Source organism: Pteronotus mesoamericanus, unplaced genomic scaffold (assembly GCF_021234165.1).
Source record: "Pteronotus mesoamericanus isolate MK-2021 breed Mesoamerican mustached bat unplaced genomic scaffold, CSHL_Meso_final contig_90, whole genome shotgun sequence".
Classification (NCBI taxonomy): Eukaryota; Metazoa; Chordata; class Mammalia; order Chiroptera; family Mormoopidae; genus Pteronotus; species Pteronotus mesoamericanus.
This window is the reverse complement of record NW_026555277.1, coordinates 4,138,185-4,165,173: the sequence shown is the minus strand read 5'-3', so window position 1 is coordinate 4,165,173 and position 26,989 is coordinate 4,138,185. Positions and strand designations below refer to the sequence as shown.

Genomic DNA, 26,989 nt, shown 5'->3' with positions numbered 1-26,989 from the left:
TCCCCAGGCAATGCTAGGCACAATGCTGAGAAACATGGCAGTAATAAATAATATAACTTAAACATTTTGAAAAATAACAAAAATATATGTAGTATATTGTATAAAATTATATATCGTGGTAACTAAGTAATGGGCCATTTTATGAAGAGGTCATGCTGTAGGTATAATGCTTCTGAATAAAAAAAACAAAAATGATGTGGGTTAAGAATATATTTAATGAGGAGCATGCTCCATGTTCTTGGAAAGAAGTACTTTGAAACCCTCTACATTCAAACCCCCCAACAACCTTGTAAGTGGGGTGATAGAGAGGTAGGAACCAAGGCAAGACTTGTCAGCAAGCTTTGAGCCACCGAGATTAGGGCCTCATCAGTAATAGGATCTTCCAGGACAAGGACTTTCTGATCACCAACTCACACTGGAATCCCAGGATCCTGTGCAAGTAAGCTGCACTCCATTCAATATAAGCAAGTAGTTTCCAGGACAGTCAAATCAAGCAATAAAGTAAGAGCCATGTGAAGTATCTACCAGCTTATTTATTAGACTCTGGGTGCCTGTATCTATCTCTCTATCTCTCTCTCTCTCCATCCATCAATCCATCCTACCTACCTACCTACCTACCTACCTACCTATTTATCTAATTTCACATTGTTCAGGAAAGAATTTAATACACCTATTATCAAAGCATTGTCTTGGGAACTGCTAGAAGCATCAACCTCTAAACTTGTTAGAGATGCAAATTCTCAGGTCCATTCCAGACATAGGGAATCCAAATATCTGGGGTGGTTTCCAATAACCTGTGTATTAACAAGCCTTCCAGGTGATTCTGACCCATGATGAAGTTTGAGAAGTCCTGAATAGTCATGGTTTGCAAGCTTACATATGTTTTGTATACCAACATGTTAACCTGGTTAAAAAAGCCAAAATACAGTTCAAAATGTACAATGATTAACAATGCAATAGAATGAAATTTCTATTTTTACTCATGTAATAAGAGAGTCTTGAGAGCTGGTCAGGGCAGGTCTTGTTCCATGGCACGTTTAGAGCTGGGGCGGGGACGGTATCCAAGGTCACTCAGGTTCACATAGGTTATAAACAATAGTGTGGGCTCATACGACTCATGCCTATCTATTCCTTTGTTCTTTTCATTATGATGTGAAATTGATTGGTAAAAGCTATCTGGCACAATTTTTACTATACTGACCGGAGAAATAAAAGAAACTAAATGAGTTCCATTTGAAAAGAATCAAAAAAAAAAAAAAATGCCGCACAGTTTAGAGGCAATTTTGGGCTAAACTAATGGAATTTGCAATATACTTTTGGAGCAACAGTCAATTAGCGTAATTTCTAAATCTTGGTTAAGTAAAATGCCCACCAAGGCAGGTCCTCGGTCTGAGGTGTGGTCCACAGCAGGTGTTTGTCACTGTGCGTTTTCTGGCCCACTCACCCATCTTTTTAGGAGCTGCCGGGGGCCGTGGAGGCCTGGCCCTTACCTCGTCTGAGAAATCCGGATTCTGGGAATGGTGCAGGACTGCTGTGTAGGCGGCTGAGGTGAAGAGGGGCCCTCCAGGTTTTCCATAAATACACTGTTTCAAAAGTTATGAGTCAAATAATTATGAGTGTATGAAATTAACCTTGAGCACAGAAAAGGCCGCTACCCTTCAGTTACCAATCCTGGGATGAAAATCAATTTTGTGATAACTTGCCAGGCTCAGCGGACATCTATGTAACATTGAACTCCTTTGATATGCTACCCTGTATTATTATACAATGGGGTGCTGCTGAAGAAAGACTCGAAAACTTTAATTCATTGTGCAGCTATTACATTGACACTGAACATCAAAATCGGCTCATTAGGTAACTTTTGATTACTACGAGATAAGATCTCCTTTGTTCCACTCTGATTCCTGCAGGGTGGCCTCTTCAAGTGGCCCCTGGCATCCAGCACTGGCCTAGAGTTCGAGGCAATGAGTTGGGTGACCGGAAGGCTTGGCTGGACCCCAGCCCTTGACTTGCCAGCTCCCATCCAAGGATGCTGAGCAGGAAGGATAGAGCCGGGTCCAGGCTCCACCACATGGAATGACCCTAGTCAGGCCCCAGGTATGCGACATGGCACTTCCCAGTCGTGTAGTTTTACAAGCTCCCTTAGCCTGATGCTCAGGGGGCTGCTTCTGGGATCTGCTGTATCTGCACGATGCTCTCCAAAGCAGTGACACAGGGCACCCACACACCTGCGACTGCGCCTCTCTCCTAGAATTTTCCACATGAACTCTGCTCTAACAGGCCTGGCGTGTCTGCCATCTGGTCACTGCGTTCATTTGCTCGGCAACTCCATTTCACTTTATTTTTTTCTCTCCTGATGCTGATGTTATTGTGGCCTTTGGAACCTGTGGATGCGGAGAGTGGCCTGAGGCTACTTTAAAGAAGTCTCTCCACGGCGCGATTCACTCAATCGCTCAGACTGATTATTGTTCTTCTGAATAATGCTGCAAACCTTCTTACCATAGAGAACACAACTGGTATCTGACAGAAGGTTTTAAGAGATGATCTCAGATAATTGTGGGGATTAGTTAGCAATTTGTTTTGTCCTTTACTATCTCTTTCCTCTGATCCGCTGAAACTGGGAAGAAATAAAGTTCATTCTTATCTTTATAGGTTATTTTATGTTCGAAGCCCCTAAAATGAAAACAGTATATATCAGATATGAACTCAGAAAAATGCCACCCTGTTGCAGCTTTGTAGGTTAAAACAGCACAGATCATACAAACCTCATAGTTTTATTGATCTTATTAAATCATGTGACCAACACATGGGACCGACTTCCCAGAGCCATGTCGCAGGCCCTCAGGCCAGTTTCCTTAAATGTGAGCGTGTCCAGGCCGCCGCATTAGCCATCAGGCCAGCCTCCAACACCCTTCCCACACGGCCGCGCGAAGGCCAGCTGGGATGTGGCATTGTAAATCAAGCATGCTGAATTGAGAGGCCAGCTCATCTTTGAAAGTGACAAAGACTTCCAGAGGGTAATCTCTGCAGTTATTTCACACTAGAATGGTTATCTTTTTTTCCAGATCACAAACAGCTAAGCAGAGCCATGCGCCTGGTATTTCTAATAGATCTAGTTAACGATGGCTATTAAATCAGGTACATTTTAGGAAATTTAAAACAAATGTGTTGAATTGCTCCCTTTTCAACCACACTCAAATAGAAAGCCCCTCAGTGGCAGAGAGAACTTAGGCATCTGCCCCCCACCTTTAATGCTGTGTCCCCTGGTGGTCCTGGCCTACCTTCATGGGCTTGGCACCTTCCTCATCGGAATTTTTGAATTCAATGCACACAGTTATATTTCGTGCCTGAAATTATAGCGAGGGAAAATGGGAATTGTAATGGCCTGTAATATAACACCAAAAAACAATCTAAGTGCCTAAAATAAGTAGTTTCTAATTAAACCCCCCAAATTTAGAATACCCAGTACTTTCTCGTGACATCTATAGTGCTCAGAAATAGCAGAAAGATTTGGAGAGATTATTTAAAAAGGGAGAAAAACCCTCATATCCAAAGGTGAAAAATGCTATTTTCAGAGGATCTTAAGAAACTAAAGAGAAGTGTAGAACAACATTATTTAGGGCTGACTTAAGAAGGTTATTAATATGCATCCTTAGCACTTTTAAGGAGAAACTCATCATTGCCCTTTATTAAGCATTTTCTTCAAATAAATTTTCATTTCCAAAGTGATGAACTATAATAATTTGTACTTGAACTTTCAAGAAAGCATCTTAACATGGTCTAAAAATAGTGGAGAGAGGGGATGATATTTCAGAAACATATTATACCTTGTTGAAACATTTCTGGCTATCATACTTGAGGTGCTTGGGATAAATGTAAATTTGATTTTTATATACTCTATAAGGGCGGCAATACTTTGTTGAGTCATAAACAAATTCTTCCACTTCCACTGTGGGTTCTGGCTGAGCTGTCACATCAAAAGGCTTGACAGGGATAAAGGACGATGTTACACAGTCTTTAAGAATCAGAAAATAAGAGTTTGTTATTTAATATGATTTTTTAAGTAAAATACTTAGCATATTTTAAAATTAATTCACTCAAAATAGAAATTTCATTCTTTTATACCAATTTATGTTAAATTAGGCTAGCATGAAAAATTTGTAGGAAGTAGACAGGATAGACAATCAAACTATATATTTAGTAACAAAATTGATGTCTTAAAAACTGGCAAATCTTACTGATGGATTTATAATTATTTTCTTTTTGTATTAAGCTTGGTATAAAAAGTAAATTTTAGCTACTGATCCTTTGAACACACTCACCAGGTATTATAAGGATTAACCCTTATTGACCTTTAGCATAACACTATAAAAGTAATACAGATATGGATGTATGTCAGAACAAAACTTTGTTAAATGGGTCTATTATTCATAGTGCCAAATGGGTTAATAGTATTTTTCTCTACAGAGTGATTTTACAACATAGATCTGAAATCCCTCTGCATTATTAAATAAAATATATTTTTCTCTTTAGTTTTTACAATCTTTTCAAAATATAACCTTGCAGGAACAGCTTAAGAAAAAAAACGGCTATGAGGGATTTATAAATCAAAACTCCTGTCACTAAGTAATTTGGAGGTTGAAGTTGTGGTGCTGACAGATAGCAAGGCCTTCAACCTTCCTTTGTCCCATCTGGAATCTTCCTGTGTTCAAAATAACAAAATGATTAACTAAGTATGTTTGAGAATCAGATGACAGGTTTTTTTGTTCAAAAATCAATTATAACATTTTTATTATTTGTTTGAATTTCTCTAATGCCCTATAGTCCTTACAAACAGAATACTTTAGTTTCTTCTTTTGTTATTTTGCTTTTTCAGAGGTAATAAAAGCCACATCGCACATATCAGGAAGAGGAAATGGCTCAGTTTGTCCTCTAGTTTTTCCACACCAATCAATACAAAAGTGATTTGGAACACGGCTTAAGTCAGAATCCTCATTTTACTTCATATTAAAGTGATTTGTGGGAAAATGATGAGAATAAAAAGCTTGGCAGTGCTAATGGTGCTTCAGATCTCGGGGGGCAGTCGACCTACGCTGTTTGTCATTAATTTCAGGATGCTTGTATTCATCCTCTGCATCTCTGAGAAAGTCACTAAAAGTCCTAGTCAGAAATAACAGAACGAAAACCGATCTCACCACTCAAGAAGTACATTCTGAAACTCTTAGTTATGAGGTATTCAAAGCTCTATCTGAAATTCAACTTTTCACTGACATAGATAGGACTTTTGAGCATAGTCTGAAAAAGACGGGAGTTTTCTGTGTGATAACAGAGTCGAAAGGTGTTCTAGCTCTAATCCCGCCCAGTGACTAGGGGGCTGTGCCTGGTGTTCCCAGTAACTCTGGCAGAGCCGGCTATGTATTTTGAGTCAGAGAAACTGGAAAGAGTGTAGATCCATTGTGGGTTATATGGTTATCAGCCTCTCTGAATCCAACTTTCCACACTTCCAACCCTTCAGAGTTTTGGGGATTAAATAATATAATTTAATACCTTGCTGGGTGCATGGCACATACCAGAGAATTATTAGGTTACCATGAATATAGTTCTTGTCCTACTACACTTAGAATCTTAATAAAGAAGTAAGAAGCCCGAAGTTTTATAAGGTAATGAATTCTATGTACCCAAGTTTTGAGAAAAAATATCCAAACAAAACTTTGTAACCAACCAACTAACTAAAATAACACTAACTATTCAAACCTCTATAAGCAAACTATGACATCATCATCATACTTGGATGCTCCAAAGGAACGTTGTCAACAGCAATCTCCAGGCTTCCAGGGATGGTCTGCATTTTGCTTGTTCTGTCAGCCCTGTGAAAGTATGCCAGCACAGAAACGCACACATGCACGAAGACACAGAAACACACACATGCACAAAGATGCACAGACACACAGGCACACATAAACACTGAATTATTCTAGTTGTCAAGGAAGAAAATAGTCAACTGTAATTCTGAGCTTTGATAACATTAAACAGGAGGACCCTACCCAATCTTGTGAAGGACTTTAATTAGCTAGTTTGAATTTGGAAACTAAAATTTATGTGGTATTGCCAATAAAAATAAAAATCAGGCAGGGGTCAAGTTATAGATATTCTGAAGAATGTTTTACATTTATTTGTACCTACTCCTAATAACATTTACACAAATGGCCAAAAAAGCATAATAGTGAATATGTAACTCTCATTAACAGAAAGGCCTAGTGTTTGAACTGGTGTCAGTGACTCACTTTCACAAGGAGTCTGAAGAAGTCTGGAGAGCAGTGCTGGTCTTCGCACAAGTGCTAAGAGGACCACGGGTCTGCTGCCTTCCTCTTCACTGACAGCCCAGGAGGACAAGAGCCTCTCCCTGACCTTGGCTCGTCTTCTGCCTCCTCCCCCCCGTGCCTGGGTGCCGACATTCTGTTCCTGCTGATCACTGCTCTCCACTCACTCTGAATCCTGACTCCTGACTTTGGAGTCCTTGCATTTTTTTCTCTCTCTCTACGAAAACCTTCACCTGTCTCCCTCTGCAATAAAGTGGAAGTGGCTGTTAATCGCTTCCACTGCTCTCTCTTTTGGGAAGCCTACTTTGACAGGTAGAATAATTATAGTGGTAGGTGAGAGCCAGCTCTTCCCAGCTTTTGAGAGCTGGTTGTTAAATTTTCACTTATTTTGCCTGCTAATTGTTAAACACAGTCATTAGTAAAAATAAAATTATATAAACTTACCATAAAACAAATTATATTAAACCCCAAGGTAATAAGTTCTACTCAAAAGTCATCACTTACTAAAGATTTTACTGTATGATAAGATTATCCATAATCTTGAGGTTATTTACATCTGTCTATATGGTGGAAATGTTACATCATGGTGTGCACATTTCTTCCCAACCCCGTATTTTGTGGAGCCCTAGTGGTAGCTTGAAATCAGCAATGGTAGGAGAATTTACACCATAGCAATTGGCCATCGGTATAAATCAGCTTTTCCTCTTAGAGGGTCAGTGGTAAACATTTATCTGCACAATACTGAGAATAAATGCCATAGATGTAAGGGATCTATGAAATAATTGACTGCCCCACCAGAATGGCTTTGGGTATTCCAGATGCCCTCTAACTGCCATAGCGAAAAGTGTCTTTGCTACCTACTGATAGCATGTGCCCATTCCCTTCTCAGCATTACAGCTTTTCATACTTTAGCACACTGGCAAGAAAACAAAGAGATAAAGGTCTCTTCATTTCCACTCAGTAGCTGCAGGAAGGCCAATGTAGGGGTCTTTTTTGTCTTTTTGTCCTGGAGTCAAGGCTGCAGGGTCTCGCTGTGTCAGGAGTATCACAGTGAAATGATACTGGTTCAGGACCTGCTCCAGAATTTTACTTCTCACCTCTATTTTGCTTTCTAAGTAAGGTTTAATTACTTTCCAGAACAAGAAAATCATTAGGAAAACTTCTCTTCTAGTAAAATAGAAACACATCCTCTATTGAAGATACAGAAAATATTAATCATGCTTGTTTCATAGTAATATATTATTTTTGTTTTGGATAAACAAAATGAACTGGTAGCAGGCTGTTGACTGTTAGATGGGAGAGGCAGAGAGTGAACATTTGGGGAAGGGGCAGAGGGTACAAGAATCCTGTGTGTGTTAGGGGACTAGCAATTTAAGATAAGGTGCTTGTCATGAAAGAGCTTATCATCATTAGCTAGTAAATGTATGTTGATTCATTTAAAAAATGTGGCTTTTGTATTTTTCCTTTTTTGGCACTAACTTCCATCATTTTCTCCAAAAGCATTGGAGTGAGAGAGAACTGTTATAAATTATTGTATCCACAGCAATTACTTACTCGGTGAAGTTTCAAAACATAGTTCTAAAATTCCTTAACTCTCCTCCTATTTAGCGGTGCCTATGGCCCCTTCGCTTGAATCTAGGCTCTGTGACAACCTGATAGTATGTTATGGCAGAAACAGCACTGGGGCGTTTTCTCAGGCCCAGTCTTAAGAAACTGGCAGTAATGGCTTTCTCTCCATTGGGACCCTTACTCTTAGAGCCCAGCCATGAGAAAACCACAGTAGCTCTTGGAGAAGGTCCATGGATGAGACCCAAGCCTCCAGCCCTCAGCTCCAGTGAGCTCTCAGCCAGCCCCAGCACCAAGCTGGCAGTGACTCAGTGAGCCACCTTAAAAGTGGACCCTCTGGATCTAACAAACCTCATCCAGCTGATGCCCTTCGTCTAGCTCTGCTCACAGTACGGACTCAGGAGTAAAATAAGTGAGGTTATCATAAGATGCTAAGTTTTGGGGGGATGTGTTACATGGCAATAGATAACTGACACAGTTTAATGTCTCAGACTGCTTCCATATAATTCTGGCCAATATACTCTGGGAGTGTCATGTAGGCACATGCGAAGTCATCTGCAAAGCATCTGCCTTCTGGAGGAACTTGGACATTTGAGAATAAGGTAATCAAGTATTGTTTATGCAGGTACAAATCAATAGTAGCAAGGAGGTTGATTTATGTTAATTTCAAGAGTACCCCAAATCCTACCTTCTATAATCTGACACTAGTTTAAGCAGGTCTTCGGTTGAAATCTTGTTACTTTCTTGTCTATATAATGGTGAAAATCTTGAGTCTCTGTCCACATTTCCCTGGTTGTCCTTAAATACTGATCTGAAAGAAAAGGATACTTATTTAGGCTGGTATTTGGATATTGTTTACAGAGTTGTATTTTTAAGGTGATTAACATGATTAAGTCTCCCATTTATAATGGAAAGAACTTCCATTATAAAATACTTGTCAACTGAAAATACAAGAAAATTTCTTAGACAGAAATTTCATTTACACACCATATTTATACTTTAGTTTTTATTTTCAACTCAGTGTTTAAAGTGACAGCAGCCCATATTACAACTGCATTCATCTATGATTAAGTAACATATCAAAACCTTGCAGTGTTGGCGAAGCTGAAAAAGAAGGAACATGTTATTCCTTTGCCATTATTTCCTGGGCAAGCCAGGGCCACTTCAGCTGAGTGGCACCATTATGTTTCACAAGCACAGAAAAGAAGTAAGACTGGGATGTGGGCACAGAGGGCCTGATTCTCAAGACATTTTCATGGAGATAAATGTGCCAAGTCCTAAATATTAGGATAGAGACATATGAAATGAAGAATACTTGAGTCAGAGCGCTGTATTAAATAATGACACTGCCATGAATCTAAGCCATTTATTTCCTTCCTTGATCCATTTCATTGCAACGACATACATTCAGTTAAAATACGTAAATTGTTTTTGTCCAAATAATACAGTAATGTAAGGCAACAATTTCTGTCAAACTAGTATTCACAGCATAGCTAATGTCAGATTTTCTTCCTCATAATTCACCAAAGAAAAGTAGATGCATGTGTAATTAATTTTTCCCTGTTAGAGAAATGCTGAATTTTTATTTCTCCTAACTTAAAGAACTTAACTAGATTATTTTATCACTCTTTAAATTAACCAAAGATTTTAGTGCTCAGGCCAAAATGGCCATTTAAATGGGTATCTTATCAGAGAGCTTTAATGTCAAATAATATAGCAAATGTGCCAGGGATTTATCAGAATGATATTTTTAGACTCCTTCAATCTTTCTTCTCATTCTTCTCTGTTAAGCTCTAAGTAAGGGAAAAAAGGTCCTCTATCAGATAACACTGAGGAAGCAGAATGAAAATATTTAACTAGAAGATTTTTTTTTAATTTAAGTATAATACAGGGCTTTAATTTGAGTGCATGACATGTTGAAACAAATATGATAAATTTCCCAACATGGGAGGAAATTAACTGGGCTTGAATAGGGTTTTTTAAAAATTAACCAGCCACTGCAAATATACTGATACGCATGAGCTGTATAACTCATTCTTCCTCCTAACACAGCTCTGCCCTAGGAACAGCTCACTTACACTGGACGCATTGTAAAGGGAATGAGGAGCACAGCCCCAGGAAGTACTGCTCCCAGGGCCAGGCACCCCGTCCTTGCTCCATAAATATGCTAACTGGCGAGAGAACACAGAACTGACTCATTTACACAGATGGTTTGAAGATGCTTGGGATGCTGCCTAGTTCCAGTTGTCACAGTTGAGCAATAATCAGTGTACGGTGAGGGTCTCGAACCATGACATTTGGGATATGATGGAAGGGACTGCAACGTTTAACCTAAAGGGATAGAAGCTTAGGTGGTCCTGAAAGCTTCAGTCATAAGCAGCGTGAACAGCCACGATGTAAAGAAAGAATTGTGCCTATTTTTTGTGGCTATGGAAGACAAAATATAAAAGTGATTATACGGCAGTTTAAAAAGATCTTTTACAAAATGACTTTTCTAATCATGAGAGCTACAGAGAGACAGGAGGGACCACAGTGGGATGCACTTGACTTTTGTCACTGGAGAGATTCAAACAGGGGTTGTATAATCATTTGTTGGGGATGTTGTTGCCCTGCGTACCTTCTTAAGTGTATAGATATAAGAATAAAATGTCTATTCTTGTTTCATTTAATTTTAAAGAAGATCCAGTGTTGCGCATTGGTCCATTTAGAATGCTGCATGAAACAGAGTAACAAAATAAGAAAGAGTCTTGGCATGGATTTAGGCGCACGTGATTCTGGGAGTGAGATGCGTGGGGAGGGTTCCATTTAACAACATGATCTGTTTGTAAGGGCTGATTTTTCTCCAGAATCAATGAGTGGAAAACACCCTAGGTAGCCATCTGAATGCATTCTCTTTACTTAGCCCAAGGGTAAGTGTTCTTGCTGTAAAATGGCACCATGGCCAGTGTCAAAGACAAGAACATGCACCAGATTAATTTCAGATAAAATGTTCATAGCGATGAGCATCTGTGGGTTGCGGTGAGCGCGATGATTCAATACCGGTAAGAATACGGTCACAAGCTAAACTGTCACTTCGATGCTTTTTAGGCGGCAGTTGATTTTAAGGGCCACAGTGTTTTAGGGTACACTCGAAGCTATGCTGTGAAAACAAATGGCCATCTAGAAACTATAATAGAAAGGAGAAGGAGCCAGAGAATTAGCAACATCAACAGTGTATTGAAATGTGCCAGGAAGCTAGTGTATGTCAAAACGAGATGAGTAACAACAAGCCCTCCTCTGATTCGGTCACATTTATTTGAAGCAGTTTCCACATAATAAAGGGAAAATTAAAATTTCTTTGATTTTATCTTTTACTAATTTTTGTGGTTAGATAATGCAAGTGGTCGAACATAAAATCTTTAGAACTGTACTACCAACCATTTTTCTCCGTTGCTAGAGATGTTTATGTAAATCGAGAGCATAAATTTATATACACAAATTGGTGGTGTCTGCTGTTTCCTAATCTACAACCAAACCACTAATCAGGCATTTGTGTAGCAGGAGCTTGTGGTTTTGTTGGCTTTCCTGTCCTAGACATAATTACTTTCATCGTTGGTAATACTGACAGCCTCCTTAGAAACTTCATCTGTCTTTCATCCAATATATTTCACTAGACAACTTTCAAAATAGGATTTACTGCTCTAGGATGGTTAATTCTTTTACTTATTTCTCTCACAATAGGATTTACTGCTCTAAGATGGCTAATTCTTTTACTTAATTCTCTCACAATATTTTTTTCTGCCCATAATTTACTAGAAAAGAGGACTTGTTCAGGTGAATATGATCTCACAAGAGATTTCATAATAATCATATGGAAATAATGACTCCTAATAGTGGCTATCTTTTATTGGGTACACATCAGTGCTCATTAATCCCTGATTACTGATACACATGAGCTATTAAATAGGAAATTAGTTTCTATCATACCTCTGTTGTATGTTTAAAAAATGTGAGGTAAAGACTGACAATAAGTACTTGCCTAAGTTCACTTGTTTGGTAAACAGAGTTGAGATTTCACACCCAGCCTGGTTCTAAAATGCTTGCTTCTAAAACCTCAGAACAATGCTGGATCCTTAAAGAGAAAATATGGTCACCACCATAATTTTGCTATATTGGAATATTTCACTTTTGTCAAGGGATATCTTGCTTTTATTTGTCCCAGTAGGTTTTCTTGTTGGAACTGCTGAGAGTACTTATCAATACAAAAAACTTTGACCAGCTGATTACAAATTACCCTTTCTTTTGAAGACTATAAGAAATAAAACCCATTAACTTTATCATAGAAGGCTGAGTAAATGTCACTAACATCTTTTTCATGCAAAATATTCTGGCATAATTGTCCCTGTAGGGAGAGAGATAAAAGGGAGAGAAAGAGATATTTATGATCTATTTATGCCACATGCTTTTGCACCTGAGATTGTACTCACTGCCCATGAGGCAGGTATTGTCAGCTTCCTTCTGTAGATGGGGACCCTGAGAACTGGAAAGGAAGCCTTGCCCAAAGTTACAATCTACACATAATGGCCTGATCTAGAACCTCTTTGTCAGAGTTCTGGGCCTGGTCTCCTCCGTTACTACAAGGCTGCCTTAGAGCAAACTAATTCCTGGAGACTAGTGAGTGTCTATTGGTTCACTGCGGCCCAGACTTCCACATTTCTCTACCCTGCACTCACCTGTCCCAACTTTAAGTAGCTCCCTCAACACTGTAACGAATGTTGGTGAGTTTACTCTGGTTATGCTCCTCACTGGGAACTCTGAGACCCAAACATGGCCTAAGTAACAGGTTCTCTCTTCTTTCTGAATTTTAGAGTTACTTCCATTGGGACAAGGTGATTAATGTTCAGATGAATCCTTGATAGGCTGTCTCATTCTGCAGCACTTTTAGTTCATTCAGTTGGTGCACTGAGGACCACTCTTTCCTTATGTCTATGCCAGGCTCTTCCTCCTTTAAGAAATTCTTATACTAATAAGGATGCAAAGAGATTTGAGGACAATAATAAGGGATATTTGAGCAGATCCAAAAGGCAACTTTTGTTCTTTATGCTGAGGTTATATTTCCAGGAAGATGAGTCTGCCATTGGTGTCCGTGGGACTCAGCATTTCTGATTGGTACTGATAAATTTGGGTGTTAATCCGCACGCAAATCAAGGAGAGTTTAAATGATGGATCTCATGGTTTCATCTAGGCATCCATATATATACCTGTGCTCTGCACATAGATAAAAACATGCAGATGTCTAAGAAATCACAGTGCATTCATCTGAATTTTATGCACACCACACTCTCAGTGATGAGACAAGGTCAAGTGTTTGATACATCAAATATATATAATAAACACTTTATGACTTTGCTTTGATCTTACCAAGAACCTATAGCATATCTGGTCATGCCCACACTATATTTATGTCATAGTTCCAGTCTAGTATGAGTTGTCTTGCTTAATGTGTAAAACATATTCCTGGAGAGCTCAAGATGCTTATAAAGATGAACATATTAGCATTATTCTGTGTGTTGGTATATTAAAAAGAACAGGTACCACAAAGATGTTTAGAACTGAAGCTTTTAATGCTGACTATAAATGTATACTATTCTGTTGGTTGCAATTGTCAACGTACCTCACTGCCCAAGCAAATGGCATGCGATATTTCCCCAACTTGCTGCAGAACTGCCTGTTGGATTTGAGTATCTTTTGTGCACACTGAGGAAAAAAATAATATATTGTTTAGAACATCACTTAAAAAATTTCCCATGTAAAATACTAATAACATTTTTCCGTGTTGCCTTATGTTGAAACTTAGTGCAATTCTGCCTTACCGGCCCACAGATGCACCCCTTACAGAGCCAACTTATAGCCTCTGTGTTCAAGCTACTGTATAACACTTTTCTTTCTTTTTCATTTGGAATTTTCAAATAAAGAAAATAACTTTGTCCTGGAATATCAACTTTTCCCCTTTTTTCTGACTTCAAAAACCTTAAAATATTAAATGGAAAGCGTTAGCAAATCCACAGCCCGTCCTGTTTTCTGTTATTTATTATGGCAGAGTTCTGCAAAATTAATCTGTGAAAGGGTTACACCATAAATACAGTCTCTGTCACAACTTCTCAACTCTGTCACTGGAGCAAGAAAGCAGCCAGAGCAATCCATAAATGATTAAGTATGACTGTGTTTTAATAAAACTTTATTTACAAAAACAGGTTGCATGCTGGATTTGCCCACACATCACAGTTTGCCAAACCTTAAATCTCATAAATGTCAAGCTCTGCCTTAAACTATTACATATGCACAAATTCAATTCTTAACAAATTATTTTCTCAGTGTATTCCCTTTGTGTGGAAAATATAGACTTTATATTTATTTTCTAGTAAACAGCAACATTCAATTGTTAAAGAAAAAAATGTCCCATAGTCCCACCATTCAAAGAACTTTCATTATTTCCTCTATTTTGTCTTTCTTCCCTTTAGTGCTTTATAATTTGATATGCAATTACCTATCCTCCTTTTCCATTTATTTTGTCCGATCAGCATTACTGATGTCTTAGTAAACTATATTAACTTGTTGTTTAGTCAGATTAATCCTAACTTTTCATTACTATTAACACTTTGATCTTTTGAGTTAAAACTTTATCTGCACTTAAATTTATATCTATTAATAGATTATCAAAAGCCAAAAACTGCTGGGTCACAAAGCATAAACCAAGGATATATACCTTTAAATTTTCTTGATGAATCTTAATTTTACTAATAAGTGAAAATTTCAAGAGTTACATTTATCAAACTTGATAATTCATCAGGCAACATGATTTTATTTCTTGAAATCAATTGAAATTCTGTGTGAAAAGAATTATGCATTACCTTATTGGAGTCTGGATTCTTAATATAAGGTTCAGCACCACTTGCAATATTTCCCATGAGTACTTTCTCGATTTTGGCCACCAAAACAATTTCAGAATGTGGATTGCTTACAGAGAATACAGCCTATGTGTAAAAAATAAGTTAGAATTAATAAGCTAGTAAGCATCTAGGAAACTACACTGAAGACATTTATAACATTCCAGTTTTTTTTTTTAAACAGCTTTAATAAACTAATGAACAAAATAGAACCATAGGCATGGGAACATGGACCAGACTGCCAGGGGCCAGAGGGGAGAAGGGTGGACAATGGTGGAACGAAGGGGAAGGGACTAGTCAAAGAACACGTCTGAATGACCCACGGACATGGACAACAGTGAGGGAATTGACTGTGGGGGCGGGGGTGGGATGGGTGGAGAAGGGCAGAGGGGAAATACTGGGACAACTGCAATAGAATAACAATATAAAAAAGAAGAGCTTGAAGGAAATTTTTATTTGGGCAACTGCTCATCTTATGTATGATGCAGGTAAGAACACTGGGACAGCATTTTCCGTCCCATCACGAGTGAAGAAAAGTGCCACCTGCTTTGGAAATTTCAGCCATTCCTCTGGAAATCCCTGGACATGAGGCTCTTCTAATGGCCGCGGAGTGACCGCGGCGACGTTCCCGTTTTCCAGCGCCACGGGAGGCCCTGAGAGCATCTGCCTGACGGCTGCGTGGTTCAGGTCCACGTGAAAATCGGCAGAAACCTTCCTGCTGCCTCTGAGGTCGTACAGTGCCACGCTCACAAAAAAAGGCTCAATCTGCGGGAAACAGAGAAAACTCACGGTTTTGACAAAAACCAACCGAACAAAAAAATCCCCTCAAAACCAAAAACTGCTAAAATTTTTAAAATATGCTGCCAGAGTATCATAGAAAGTAAAAATAAAGAAAGATTCAGGAAAGAATGGCTTTTCAACTAGAAAAACATCAAACCCAACAGATTAACTAAGACAAGGATGGAAATAAACAAATCTATGTATGTGTAATTACTTACATATTACATACATGTATAAGAATAATTATATACATCGTTAACTACAGGTTTCTAAGACCAGAATATGCCTACAAAAATATCTTTACTTTTGTTTATGCTACTTAATTTTGAATCGGTAGCTGCCATCTGCCAATATTCTGTGGTCTAGCAGGTTATACGCAAAAACTAAATTATGACACAGTTCATCATTGTACAGACTCACTCATGCTGTGGATTTTGCTGAATATTTAATAGATACTTCATGTTCTTTCAAATGTAGTAATATGGCTAGCTTATAACAGGGGTTTCAGTTTAATCTCTTAACATTAACAATTCTTACCAGATGATTTTCTGTTAAAATAGAATGATACATATAAAATAAAATAATTTATTTCTTAAAATAAGACAACTAAAAAGTCAAAGTTTTATATTTTACCAATATAATTTATTTCATAAGAACTCCTGGTTTGTGGTAGTGATAGATTGCCAAGCTGAAAAACTAAAAAATTACATGAAAATAATTCAGGCAGAAGCTCAAAAACACATTGAAGGTCAAAGGAAAAAATCCTTATTATTTTTCATAAATTGCTGCATTTTGATTTTCATTTCTGCTTAGTGGCTGGAGATAAGTGACCTACATTGATAATACATCAGAAATTAAATCTCATACAGTGATTCAGTCATTTCTTCCAACCCATTTTTTCCAACTTAAAGGTCAAATCTTACCCTTTGAATCGCCAGCTTTTCAATAAGGATTTGTTTAATAAAGCACCTTGAAAGCCTAGCAAACTAAGTCATAGGTTTCTTATGTTTAGAATTTTGTTCTTTTCTTAAAAAAGTTCAAGAACATGACATTTTAAATGTTGTTCTGCTGTGAAGCAGCTTTATTAGTTCAGGTTTTTGGAACCAATTCCTATTGTCAAAGAAATATTTTATACTATAAAGCCATCAACCTGCATTTGGTTTCCAATGATGGACTGAAAAATTACATGCTGTTAAATAGTTGTCTCCTCTTAAAAAGTCCTTTTATGGTGTGTTTTGTTTTTTTTTTGTAGAAACTCATTCATTAAATACGTAGTTGGCTCTTTAGCAACTTAAGAAATATTTCAGTTAATTTAAAAACATGTTCATCGAGTTAAAAACAGTAAGTTTAGAAGTAGCTACATTAATGTCACTGAAAAATATGCACAGATTTTAAAAAATAATGCCACTACATAACGAATTGCTGTTTAGTTAAGGTGAACCCGTTTTATTCATTTCTTATCTCATTGTTTATAAGCACAATGAAATTATATTTTAAAAAGCAGTTTCTTTGTTTTTTTAACATTTGTATCTACAGGAAAATAAATTAAACCTATATAGACATAAAAAGCATTTCAACTTCTCTGGCTGACAGATATGAGAGAGACAGTGAAGCCAGACCTTCTGAACTTCTGCCTGTTCTCTTGCTTGGGAGATTGGCCCAAACCCAAACATTTAGCTTCTGAATATGGATTTTTGTACAAAGAAAGGAATCTACGTGAAACGAGTCATATACTCCTGGCATTGGAAAGAAAAACCCATTATCTTTACATTTCAGTTTCTAAATTTAACTTTTTGATTGCAGTTAAAGGATGTGTCTGGTCAGGAAAAAAAAAAAACAACCCAACATTACTTCAATTAGATGATTAAGTGACATTACAATTTTGGTTGAGTTTTCTTGATATTTCCAAATAATAGTTTCAAAAACAAGTTTCTAGTATTTTTTTTAAAATAAAAAGTATGATCTGATTGCTCCTCCTAACACTTCTACTCCACGTAGGTTTCTCCTGCTGTCGTCGTTGACATTCTTTATGTTCCTGCAGCCACCGGGCTCCTCCTTGGCTCCTCGTCACTCAGCCTCTCAGCATCACTCCACAGAGCAGACCCTTTCTCTCTTTCGTGGTTTATCTCTACTTCAATGGTCATTCTTTCTTAGTCTTTGGTCTGTCTCTATTTAGTCACAGTTTCAATGTTAGATTCTTGGACCCTTCTCTATGTCGAGATTCCTAGATGATTCCCTCCAGGTCACCCCCTTGACCAGACTTCCAAGTTTCTATCTCTGTCCATGGCGAGTTCCGAGAGACCCAAACTTGTATTTGCATCTGGTCAATGGACATCTCCATCTGGCTGTCTAACAGGCCTATCGGGCTTAACGTGTCCACAGTGGGAATTTTGACCTATATCCCCCCAAATCTGTTCTTACTGTAATCTTGTCCTCTTAATACATGGCACCATTATTCAGAGACCTGCTCAGAGAAAAAACCAGGGACTCATCCTTGAGATTTTCTTTCCCCTTCTCTGTATATGCAATGTATCAGAAAAACCTGTTGGGTCAATTTACAACACATCAGTCAAATCCATCCACTCTTCTCCTTCCTTGCCACCTCTAGTCCAAGCTAGGCAATGAACTACAGAAGTAGCCTCCTAACTCCTCTCCCTGATCGACTCTTGTTTCCTCCAATCTATTCTTCCGATAGATGTTTTAAAAACACAAATTAGACTGCATCATTTTAAAGTACTTTAAACCTTTGAATAGCCTCCACTCACACTTGCGATGAATCCAGAGTCTTCACCACAGCTTATAAGGTCCCACCTATTCTTAATTTTTTACTGCTTCTCCCTCCTCATCTTAGTCTGCCCTTCCCCTCACTATCTCTTTCAGGTCCTAGAGCTTGCCAAGACTTTCTTGTCTCAGCGCATTCACCCTTGCTCTTCCTTCTGCCTAGAATGTTTTCCCTTGACCCGACTTTATCTTTCTCAACTTTCAGGTCTCTGCTTAAAAGTCATCTCCTGGGAGGCCCCCCATGACCACCTTATCTAGAGTAACCCATTCCCCAGTTCATCTGCATTGCATCTCTCTCTACTGATTTATTTTAAAGAACTTTGCACAGTATGCAATTATCTTGTTAATTTAAGTTATTCTGTTTTTTCTTTTTCTAAATCTAATTTTATAGAGGCCAAGGAGCTTGCCTATATTGTTTCCTGCTGTTTCCACAGTATCGACAATAAATCTGATTCCCAGTAACGCATTGAGTAGATGTTTGCTGGGGGATGAGTAAACTCAACTTCAACTACTTTCTCTCTTACTCACATACCCAGTACGCAGTTACAGTTACAAAATATGAGGAAGCTTCATTTGGAGGAAAATTCTTACCAGTGACATATTTCAACTTTAGCTTGTCAACAAGAATCTCACATGTCACATTGAAAATATCAATAATTTGCATCACAGTATTTACGAATTGCAAAGCAATTTCCATATTAGAAATACTAGAATAACAGTTACTTTTTAATGAATGCTTACTATGCACCAAGCACTATCTGAATACTTCCCATATATTACCTCATTTGGTCTTCACAATGACAATTTGAAATTGTTACTGTTATTATTATCCCCATTTATGGAAGAGCAGACTGCAGGTAAATCAGTTGTCGAGTGTGGCAGGACTCATAAGGGGAAAAGTCAGGCACTCTGATCCAGGAGAGATGCATAATTGATGCTCCTCACTGAACCTGAAGTCTATAGCATGTACCATTTCCCTGGTTCTACACCAGAGAGAAGGAGGCTCTGGGAATCTAAAGACTCAAGGGCAATAGGGGTTAGGTCTTCTGAAAGACTTCATCCTTTCTGCCAACCACTCACTGTCACAACTAACAAGGCTCCATCTAAAACGAGGTGCATCTGTGTGAACTGGTGTGTGCACAGTTTGGAGAGAAAACACAATGCTGTGTCTGCCTTCTAAAAGCGAATGTGGCTTGTATCATGGATCTGGAAATAAGCTTTTGACTTTGAGGTGAAAAATGACAACTGAGAGATGATTTATTAGGAATTAGAATGTATTAAGAAATAATGAAAAGGAACAGGCCAATAAAGTGACTTTTTAAGTGGTGGTAGGATTATGAGTGTTCTTTATAGAACAGAACAAACATTTAATAATGTTTATGCTAAAAAATACACCCTTCACACACATATACTTACAATTAGTATAGACTGTCCCCTAGAAAATGGAGAACTCTAAAGAGGGTCTGCTTAGTAGGAAAAGGAATCTTGTATTGACTTAATGAACAGTGTGGTATTTTCCAAATATCAGTGAACCCTTTTTCTCCTGCTATTTACATGTACCATCTATATTATTACTTAATACTTATCTGATATTATTTTCTTGATTCACTATTTAGCCTTATCTTAATGAGTAATGTGAAATCACAGGACAGACTTGTTCATTTTAATTCTTTTCTTTTTTTAATTGCTTTCACACACACACACACACACACGCCCTGACCAGGAATCAAACCTGTGACCCTTCGGTCTACTGGATGATGCTCCAACCAACTGAGCCACACTGGCCAGGGCTTAATTATTTTCTATCCAAATTAAAATTAATATTTAAATATTAAAATTAAAATGTCAATTTAAAAGCCACCTCTAGTACTCCCAAGAAGATACAAACAGCATCTTAGGAAACTCTGAACCATTCTGCTGATTTAATGGAAAGAATCCTAGAACACAGTCTCTTGGATGCTTCTTTAAGTTAACAGAAAATTTTTATGGCAGTATATTGACAATTCCATTTCAGAACTTGCACACATTTGTAATGTGGAAAAAATGCTGATAGTCTTGATCCCTGGTTCACTAGACGGTGTTAACTCTGAGTTTGGAATTATCAGAAACAAAAGATTTTGACAAAAGTTATGTGCTGTTTTCTGATTGGTACAGAAGTAACAGAAGAGCAACTTACATTTGTTATAGGATCATTTTCATTCTCCGTAACACATCCCTGAAGATTGAAGTTGAGAGCTTTACAAGTGATCATGATTCTCTTGGCAGCTTTTTCTTCAAATGGTTTGATTAGAGACTCAGGTTCCAAAAGATCCTTTTTCTGAAGTTTCAAGGTCTAGAAAAATTTCGACAGTTTTACTCAAAAAATATCCATCACAAAAAAAGAAAATCTAAATTATAAACCACAGTTGTATGGATCACTTTCATGTTGGCTGAGAAAGAATTCCAACTTACGTCTATATCTGGATCCATAGAGAACAGATTTAGCCTCTCCATGTTTCGAGTTGCTTTGACTGTCTCTTCTGTTTCTGTGAGGTACTACAGAGAACACTGTGTTAGCTCTTGGTGTCTAAATATCCAGATATTTACAACCAAGCCCCATCCACAGAGCAAGAAGTAGTCCCTTAGAATTATCACAGTTTTAATATCATCCGTTAACACTTGGCAAATCATAAAAAAAAAGCTTTTAATTTTTGAGTTTGATGTTTCTTCATCTAAATCTTGAAAAAGCGTTTTTTTCCATGAAAGTATTAATTAATTAATAAGCAATATTTTCCATGAAAGCATTAATGAATAAGCAATGCAAATTTGTTCGCATAAATTGTGTCAGCTTTATTACTTTTGTGAAGTCTGGATGTAGGCTGTTCTCTGAAGAATCTGTTTCCTCTGGTGTGCATTCTCCTGTGACAGAATTATCCAGCGAATCTTGAAAAGATACACGAAGACAGGTTACGAAATAATTCTCATGAATCACACATTTCTTTAGCCTGTCACATATCAAAACTGGGTTAGGCCGGAGAGCCAGGGAAGATGGATGTTGGTGAGCGGATGCCTTTATTGTATCCTGCTTTCAGGACCCCATATTGCTACAAGGGATTGGCTGGGAAATCAGACCTCCTGACGATCTTTTTGGGATTCTTTCCATGCACCATCCTGTGCCCATAAGAACTCTAAACCCTTGCAATACTACATTTATACATGGGGCTGTTTTGACTTATTTTTATCAATGCATATTAAAGTTTTCTTTATATTTTCTGTATATATTTTTGATAATTCTGGCTCTAAGGCCTTCAATTTAAAATGCACATTCTAGCTTCCATTACTTGAACTCTGTAAGACCTCGTAAACATTAATATTCTAGTTGAATATTATTAAGTAAATCATGAATGTAAAATACCAAGTATGGTACAATGGTTTTCTTCCTCATTATCCCATGACTTATTCACTTTAAAGCATATGCTACTTAGACTACTAGAACTTAAAGACACTTTGGGTCTAACGTGCCATGATTCTATGCTAGGTGTCTGAAAATAGGTTTCCTTTGGGAGGACTGACTTACTCTGAAGGTGAATGTGTTTTCCACATAGTTATAGACTTGTTTTCCTACCTTTCTTTTCACCCCTTCTTTCCTCTCTCTTGCTCCCTTCTCTTGCCTAGGGTGAATTAGAACCATCTGAGGGAATCTGGATGGTCTGAAAAAATTTTTTTCTTATAAAAATCTTTAATGCTATGTAAAATTTATGGAACTTTCACATATATGTAAGCTGATCTCAATATGGTCAAAAAAACATTCATGACATTCTTTTCAATTAAAAAGAAGTAACGCTTATTTGCCTTTACTGAGTATAATGTTAATTATTAAATTTAATGAAAGGCTCTAAAACACAAAATATCCCCTCTATGGTTACAGCCCATCAGATCTGGGTATGTCTTTGATACTGCTGACAAATGATTCCCCAAATCATTCCTGGGTGTCAACCTCCATTCATTGTCAGTCAACTCAATATGGTACCTACAAGTGGACATTCACTCTTCTGTACAAGTAAAGATTTATGGTGATTTCCTGAAGCAATTAGCTCAGGGGTGGATGAGCTAGACCTGACAGCTTAAGTGAACGAGAGGCACGTGTCACACTTGGCAAAGGAAGGGATATGGGGCCTCACCCAGCCCCAGATCAGTGAGCTCTGTGCTCCGTCGACCCTGAAGGGACCCCTCAGGGCTGATCTGCAGAATGCGGTTGAGGGTGTGGATCCATTCATCCATATCAGACTCTGTTTCAGCAGCCAGCACAAAATAGGTCAGGTCATTCATTTTCAATTCAAAGGCATATTTTCTTAATCTGTTATTCTTGGGTACAAAAAGAAAGGAAAAAAACAACACCAGATAAGTCTTATAGAGTAAGAGACATATTTTATGGGGTCCTGGTGGTTCTAAAGTTTTTCCATATAGGTGAGCAACATAAATAAATCTTCCAAAACAGGACACAAATTCAGATGGTTATGAATCATTTTGTAATTCTTATACAGGTATTCAACTCTTAACTGTGGTAAAAGTCTATAGAGCCCCCACACTGTCATAAAGCAAAGCCTATATACTTAAGATAATTCATCTTTGTATAAGTAAAATACAAATAGGGGAACCAGAAGATGAGAGTGGTAACTATCATGTGAGATGGTGGTTAAACATCAAAGTATAATTTTTTTTTTGAGATAGGGTTGCTATTCTAGGTGGCAAGAAAAAGTAATGTTTAATATCTTCTTTCTTTGGGATCCCTTCAGAGACTTTCCCAAAATAACTTGTTCCTTTCAACTTCCGCAACAACATGATTACAACGACAAATACAACACTTACTAAACACTTGCCATCTGTATACCAGGCACTGTGCTGAACATTTTACAGTCATTATTTTTATTTAAATCTCACAACAACATTATGAGACAAATCATAGTATTCCATTTAACATATGATGACGTTGAGGCTAGGGGAGATAAATGAAAATGTGCTATGGATTACATGGGTGGCAAGTGACAGAGAAGGAAAATAACCTTTTTAGGTTTTAATACTCACTGAGATGACCTGGGTACAAAGAGATGCTCAGCAAATGCCATTCTCTTTTCTTGCTACCTCCCTGGCACAATCACATACCACTGGGGTATCCCTGGCTTGGGAGTTAATAAATTTTCTAAGTGCTTAGAATAGACAGTGGGCAGCATACTTACCTCAAGAAAAAGTAAAATTTGGAAATTAAGGAGAAAGAAGAATGAGCTAAAATGCTATCTATGATTCTCCCTGTAAGACGTCAGAGCTCAAATGCCACTTTCTAGACTCTTCCAAGGACAAGCTCTTTGTTCCTATCCATACTTTTGTAATATTGCCAAGTATTATGATTTCCTTGCCTTATAATGACTCATTCACAAGCTGGTTCTTTTATTAGTCTCTGAGCCTGATAAAAGCAGAAGCTGCTTAGCTCTCCCCAGTGCTCAGTGCAGTGATAACATCCACTCATAAAGAGCTTCCTATTGTATTTGTATTTTGTACCAGGCAAACAAAGACACAGTCTCTGGCCTGGCAAGAGAGGGCAGAGAGGCAGTGACCAACTAATCACACAGAAATGACATTGGAAGATAAATGTACTTAAATTTTGTGTGATTATATTAAAGAGGCATACAATCAAGGTATTAAAAGTTCTTTTTGAGAACAGAATTGTTATGGTGATATGAGAATACAGCTGTTGAACCCAAGAGAGCCCAGAACAGGATGGCTTTGACTAATAAAAGGCTAGAGCCGCAATTTGAAAAATCATTTTGGCTGTAGTGTAAACAGGGTGAGGAGTCGCCAGAAAAGCAGTGGCCCCACACTTTTGTGTGTGCAAAGCAAACACCGAGGCAACTTAAAGAATGCAAATTCTTGGAAGCCATGCTCTCCCCAAGAAGAGTGGGCAGACTCCCTCCCTGCACCCTGACGCAGGCTTCCTGGGCTTCGGCCAAAGAGGTCCCGTGAACTGCCTGTGGCCTCGCTGGCCCAGAGTGTATACAGACAAAGACAAGATGGCTGATAGCAAGTGTAAAAAAGAGAGACAGGTTTATTTAAAAAACAACAACAACAACAACAACAACAACAAAACATAGGAAGAGAAAGAGACAGGAAGGAAGGAACCAGAAATGCCCAGAGTGCAGGGCCTCGCTTTGGCTGGGATCTTATTAAGTATTTGAGAATAATAGCAAGCCAAGCCAATCTTAGCATTGTCTTGAAAACAAACAAATCAGAGACTCTTCTCCACTAATTTGATGTTGTAGCTCATGTGAACTGGGGGATGCACAGCTGTGTAAGATGTTGATACTGGGTCCATGTTAAAAGGGGATCAAGCTGCAGCCTGCTTTCTCTCACAAGGCAACTAAAAAAAATTTTAGAAAGAAAACATTACAAAATACAAAAATCTTGGTTTTCTAAATTGCATTCTGTACGTCAAATAAATTGAATATTTTTGCCAATGTCAACAATATTGTTACAATGTTTTTCAAAATTTGAGCAAAGTGTAATATGCCTTTGTTTCTCACGAAGAGGTATTCATAAATGAAATGAATATTCTACTGACAATGGCTCAGAAACCAAATTACCTTTTTCTATCTGAAGTGAAATAGAAATATCTGCAGTGCAGAGAAGCTTATGTTGGGGAAGAGTAAGATGCCTAAGAGGTTTTTTATCTTACTCTCCAAAATAATGATGTATAAACTAGTGCAAAAGAAAGGACAGGAATAGAAAATCAATGGGACATTTTAATAATCTTGAAACCCAATGGTTAAGTCATAAAAATGGTAATCAAAAAGGAATCATATTCTTTTCACTTCCCCAATTTTCTCCCATTTCCCTGAAATCAGGGTCCTTTGTGTCCAATGCAACAGCTCTGCTCATTCAAGCTCACTTCAGCCCATCTACATGGCTTCATAAGTAATAGGAAACTGTGAATATGTCCTAATGCTGTCTGATGTGTTTAACAAGTTGTAGCACACTGGTCTGTTTCACAATGTTCATCTGGAAAACTTCTGAAAGAGAAACTCCAAGGAAGCTGCTAAAGCCAATGGAGGAGTAAAGGTTGAACAAGGAAGTTACCCAAACAAAATATTCCTTCGCACCAGTTATGGTGCTAGCATCTTCTACAGAATTTTGCAGAAACAAAAGGAGAGTTTTAAAAGAAAACACACAACATCCAATCCAGGTTACTGGCATTGGTGGGTACTATCCATGCAATTCTTCCCTGTCTTGGTATGTTTATTTGTTCACTCATTCAAAGATGTTTATCGGGTACCTTTTTAATGTCAGGTACACGGCATTAAAAAAAGAAACATGTAAAGTGTTTGTCCTCACTGAACTTACATTCTAGTGTAATGGAGTGTCAATAAACAAATAAGAGGAACTATAGAACACATATAATATGTATAATGTACTATAATACTCCATCATGCAGGGATAAATGTAATTTCATTCTTGCATGTATTATTAGAATCTAATGTTCGAGAGGAGTCACTCATGGTTATTTGCATGTGATACATATATATGTATATATATTTTTTCTGCACATCCTCCCACAGGCTGGAAGCTCCCTGAAAACAGGAGCCCCTTCTAATTCTTACTTGGCTTTCCCACAATGCTTTGTGTATAAAAAATTTTCAATATACATTTGCTGAAATAAATCCTGTGTCAAAAAAACTGCACACATTTTTGTAGTGTTTCTTGTGCCCATGTGGCTTATGTAGGATAAATGCAGGTCTGTTTGTATGCAGGTATGCCCACTTGATGTATAATAACCAAAGTATTTCCTCGAGCATTTTCTGTAAATTTGGATATGCCGGCACCTCAGGTCTAATTTTGCTTTATTAGCTCTGTGACTTGAGAAAGCTACTTTATCTCTCTGAGTTTTATATTAATAAACGGGGGCAACAATAATGCACATTCCATCAGTTACTGTCAAGTAATATTAAATGAAGAAAATGACACGTGTCATTCTGGTTTTTATTGTTGTCATGGAAAGTGAGATTCTTGGGAGCCAGAATTTGCCAGTGGGGGGTTCATAGCTCATAACTGGCTTCTAGGTTTTTTTCCTGGGAAGGTACACTTTTTTCTCTTCACTTGACTGCCCTTATGTGGGCACGTACACTCCAGTTCCATGCAGTCCAAGCTGCTCGCTCACTCTTGCACCTGACCCTACTTCCCTTAGGAAGTGGATACCTGAACTGCAAGAGGCATCTGAGCTTCTAGCCTGCAGTTGAGCACATGAGCCCATTGTTTTGGATTCTGTATCCAGCAGGTTCCAGATACAGCACCAAACCCCATTTAGGCCTGTATAAAGTGACATCTGTCATTATCACGGTTGAGGTATGGACCCTAGGCAGATGGGATTCCTTGGCTATTCATTCTCTTCACAGCGGCAGGACCTGGAGTAGGTGGGTGGATGGATAGATGGATGGAAGAGTAAATGAATGAATAAATGAGAATACTGACTAAACAAGGTAGAATAACAAGCTTAAATGGCCCTTAGTACCAGATGAAAGCTGAGGAAGCAAAAACCAAAAGTTCTGCAGCAGAATGGGGGTTATAAAACAGATCTAGTATTGTCAGATG

General features: G+C 37.9%; 1 protein-coding gene across 1 annotated transcript in view; it reads right to left on the bottom strand.

The window, feature by feature from the left end:
- Window positions 1–26,989, bottom strand: part of DOCK10 (dedicator of cytokinesis 10) — a 223,034-nt gene that overhangs the window by 56,105 nt on the left and 139,940 nt on the right. The window contains exons 8-19 of the mRNA XM_054585607.1: window positions 22,534–22,717; window positions 21,210–21,295; window positions 20,825–20,908; window positions 20,550–20,705; window positions 15,356–15,577; window positions 14,777–14,899; window positions 13,540–13,622; window positions 8,575–8,697; window positions 5,788–5,867; window positions 3,828–4,015; window positions 3,282–3,347; window positions 1,491–1,583 (exon numbers count right to left, since the gene is read on the bottom strand). Coding sequence (XP_054441582.1) covers window positions 1,491–1,583; window positions 3,282–3,347; window positions 3,828–4,015; window positions 5,788–5,867; window positions 8,575–8,697; window positions 13,540–13,622; window positions 14,777–14,899; window positions 15,356–15,577; window positions 20,550–20,705; window positions 20,825–20,908; window positions 21,210–21,295; window positions 22,534–22,717 — 1,488 coding nt within the window. The remainder of the gene's footprint in view (window positions 1–1,490; window positions 1,584–3,281; window positions 3,348–3,827; window positions 4,016–5,787; window positions 5,868–8,574; window positions 8,698–13,539; window positions 13,623–14,776; window positions 14,900–15,355; window positions 15,578–20,549; window positions 20,706–20,824; window positions 20,909–21,209; window positions 21,296–22,533; window positions 22,718–26,989) is intronic.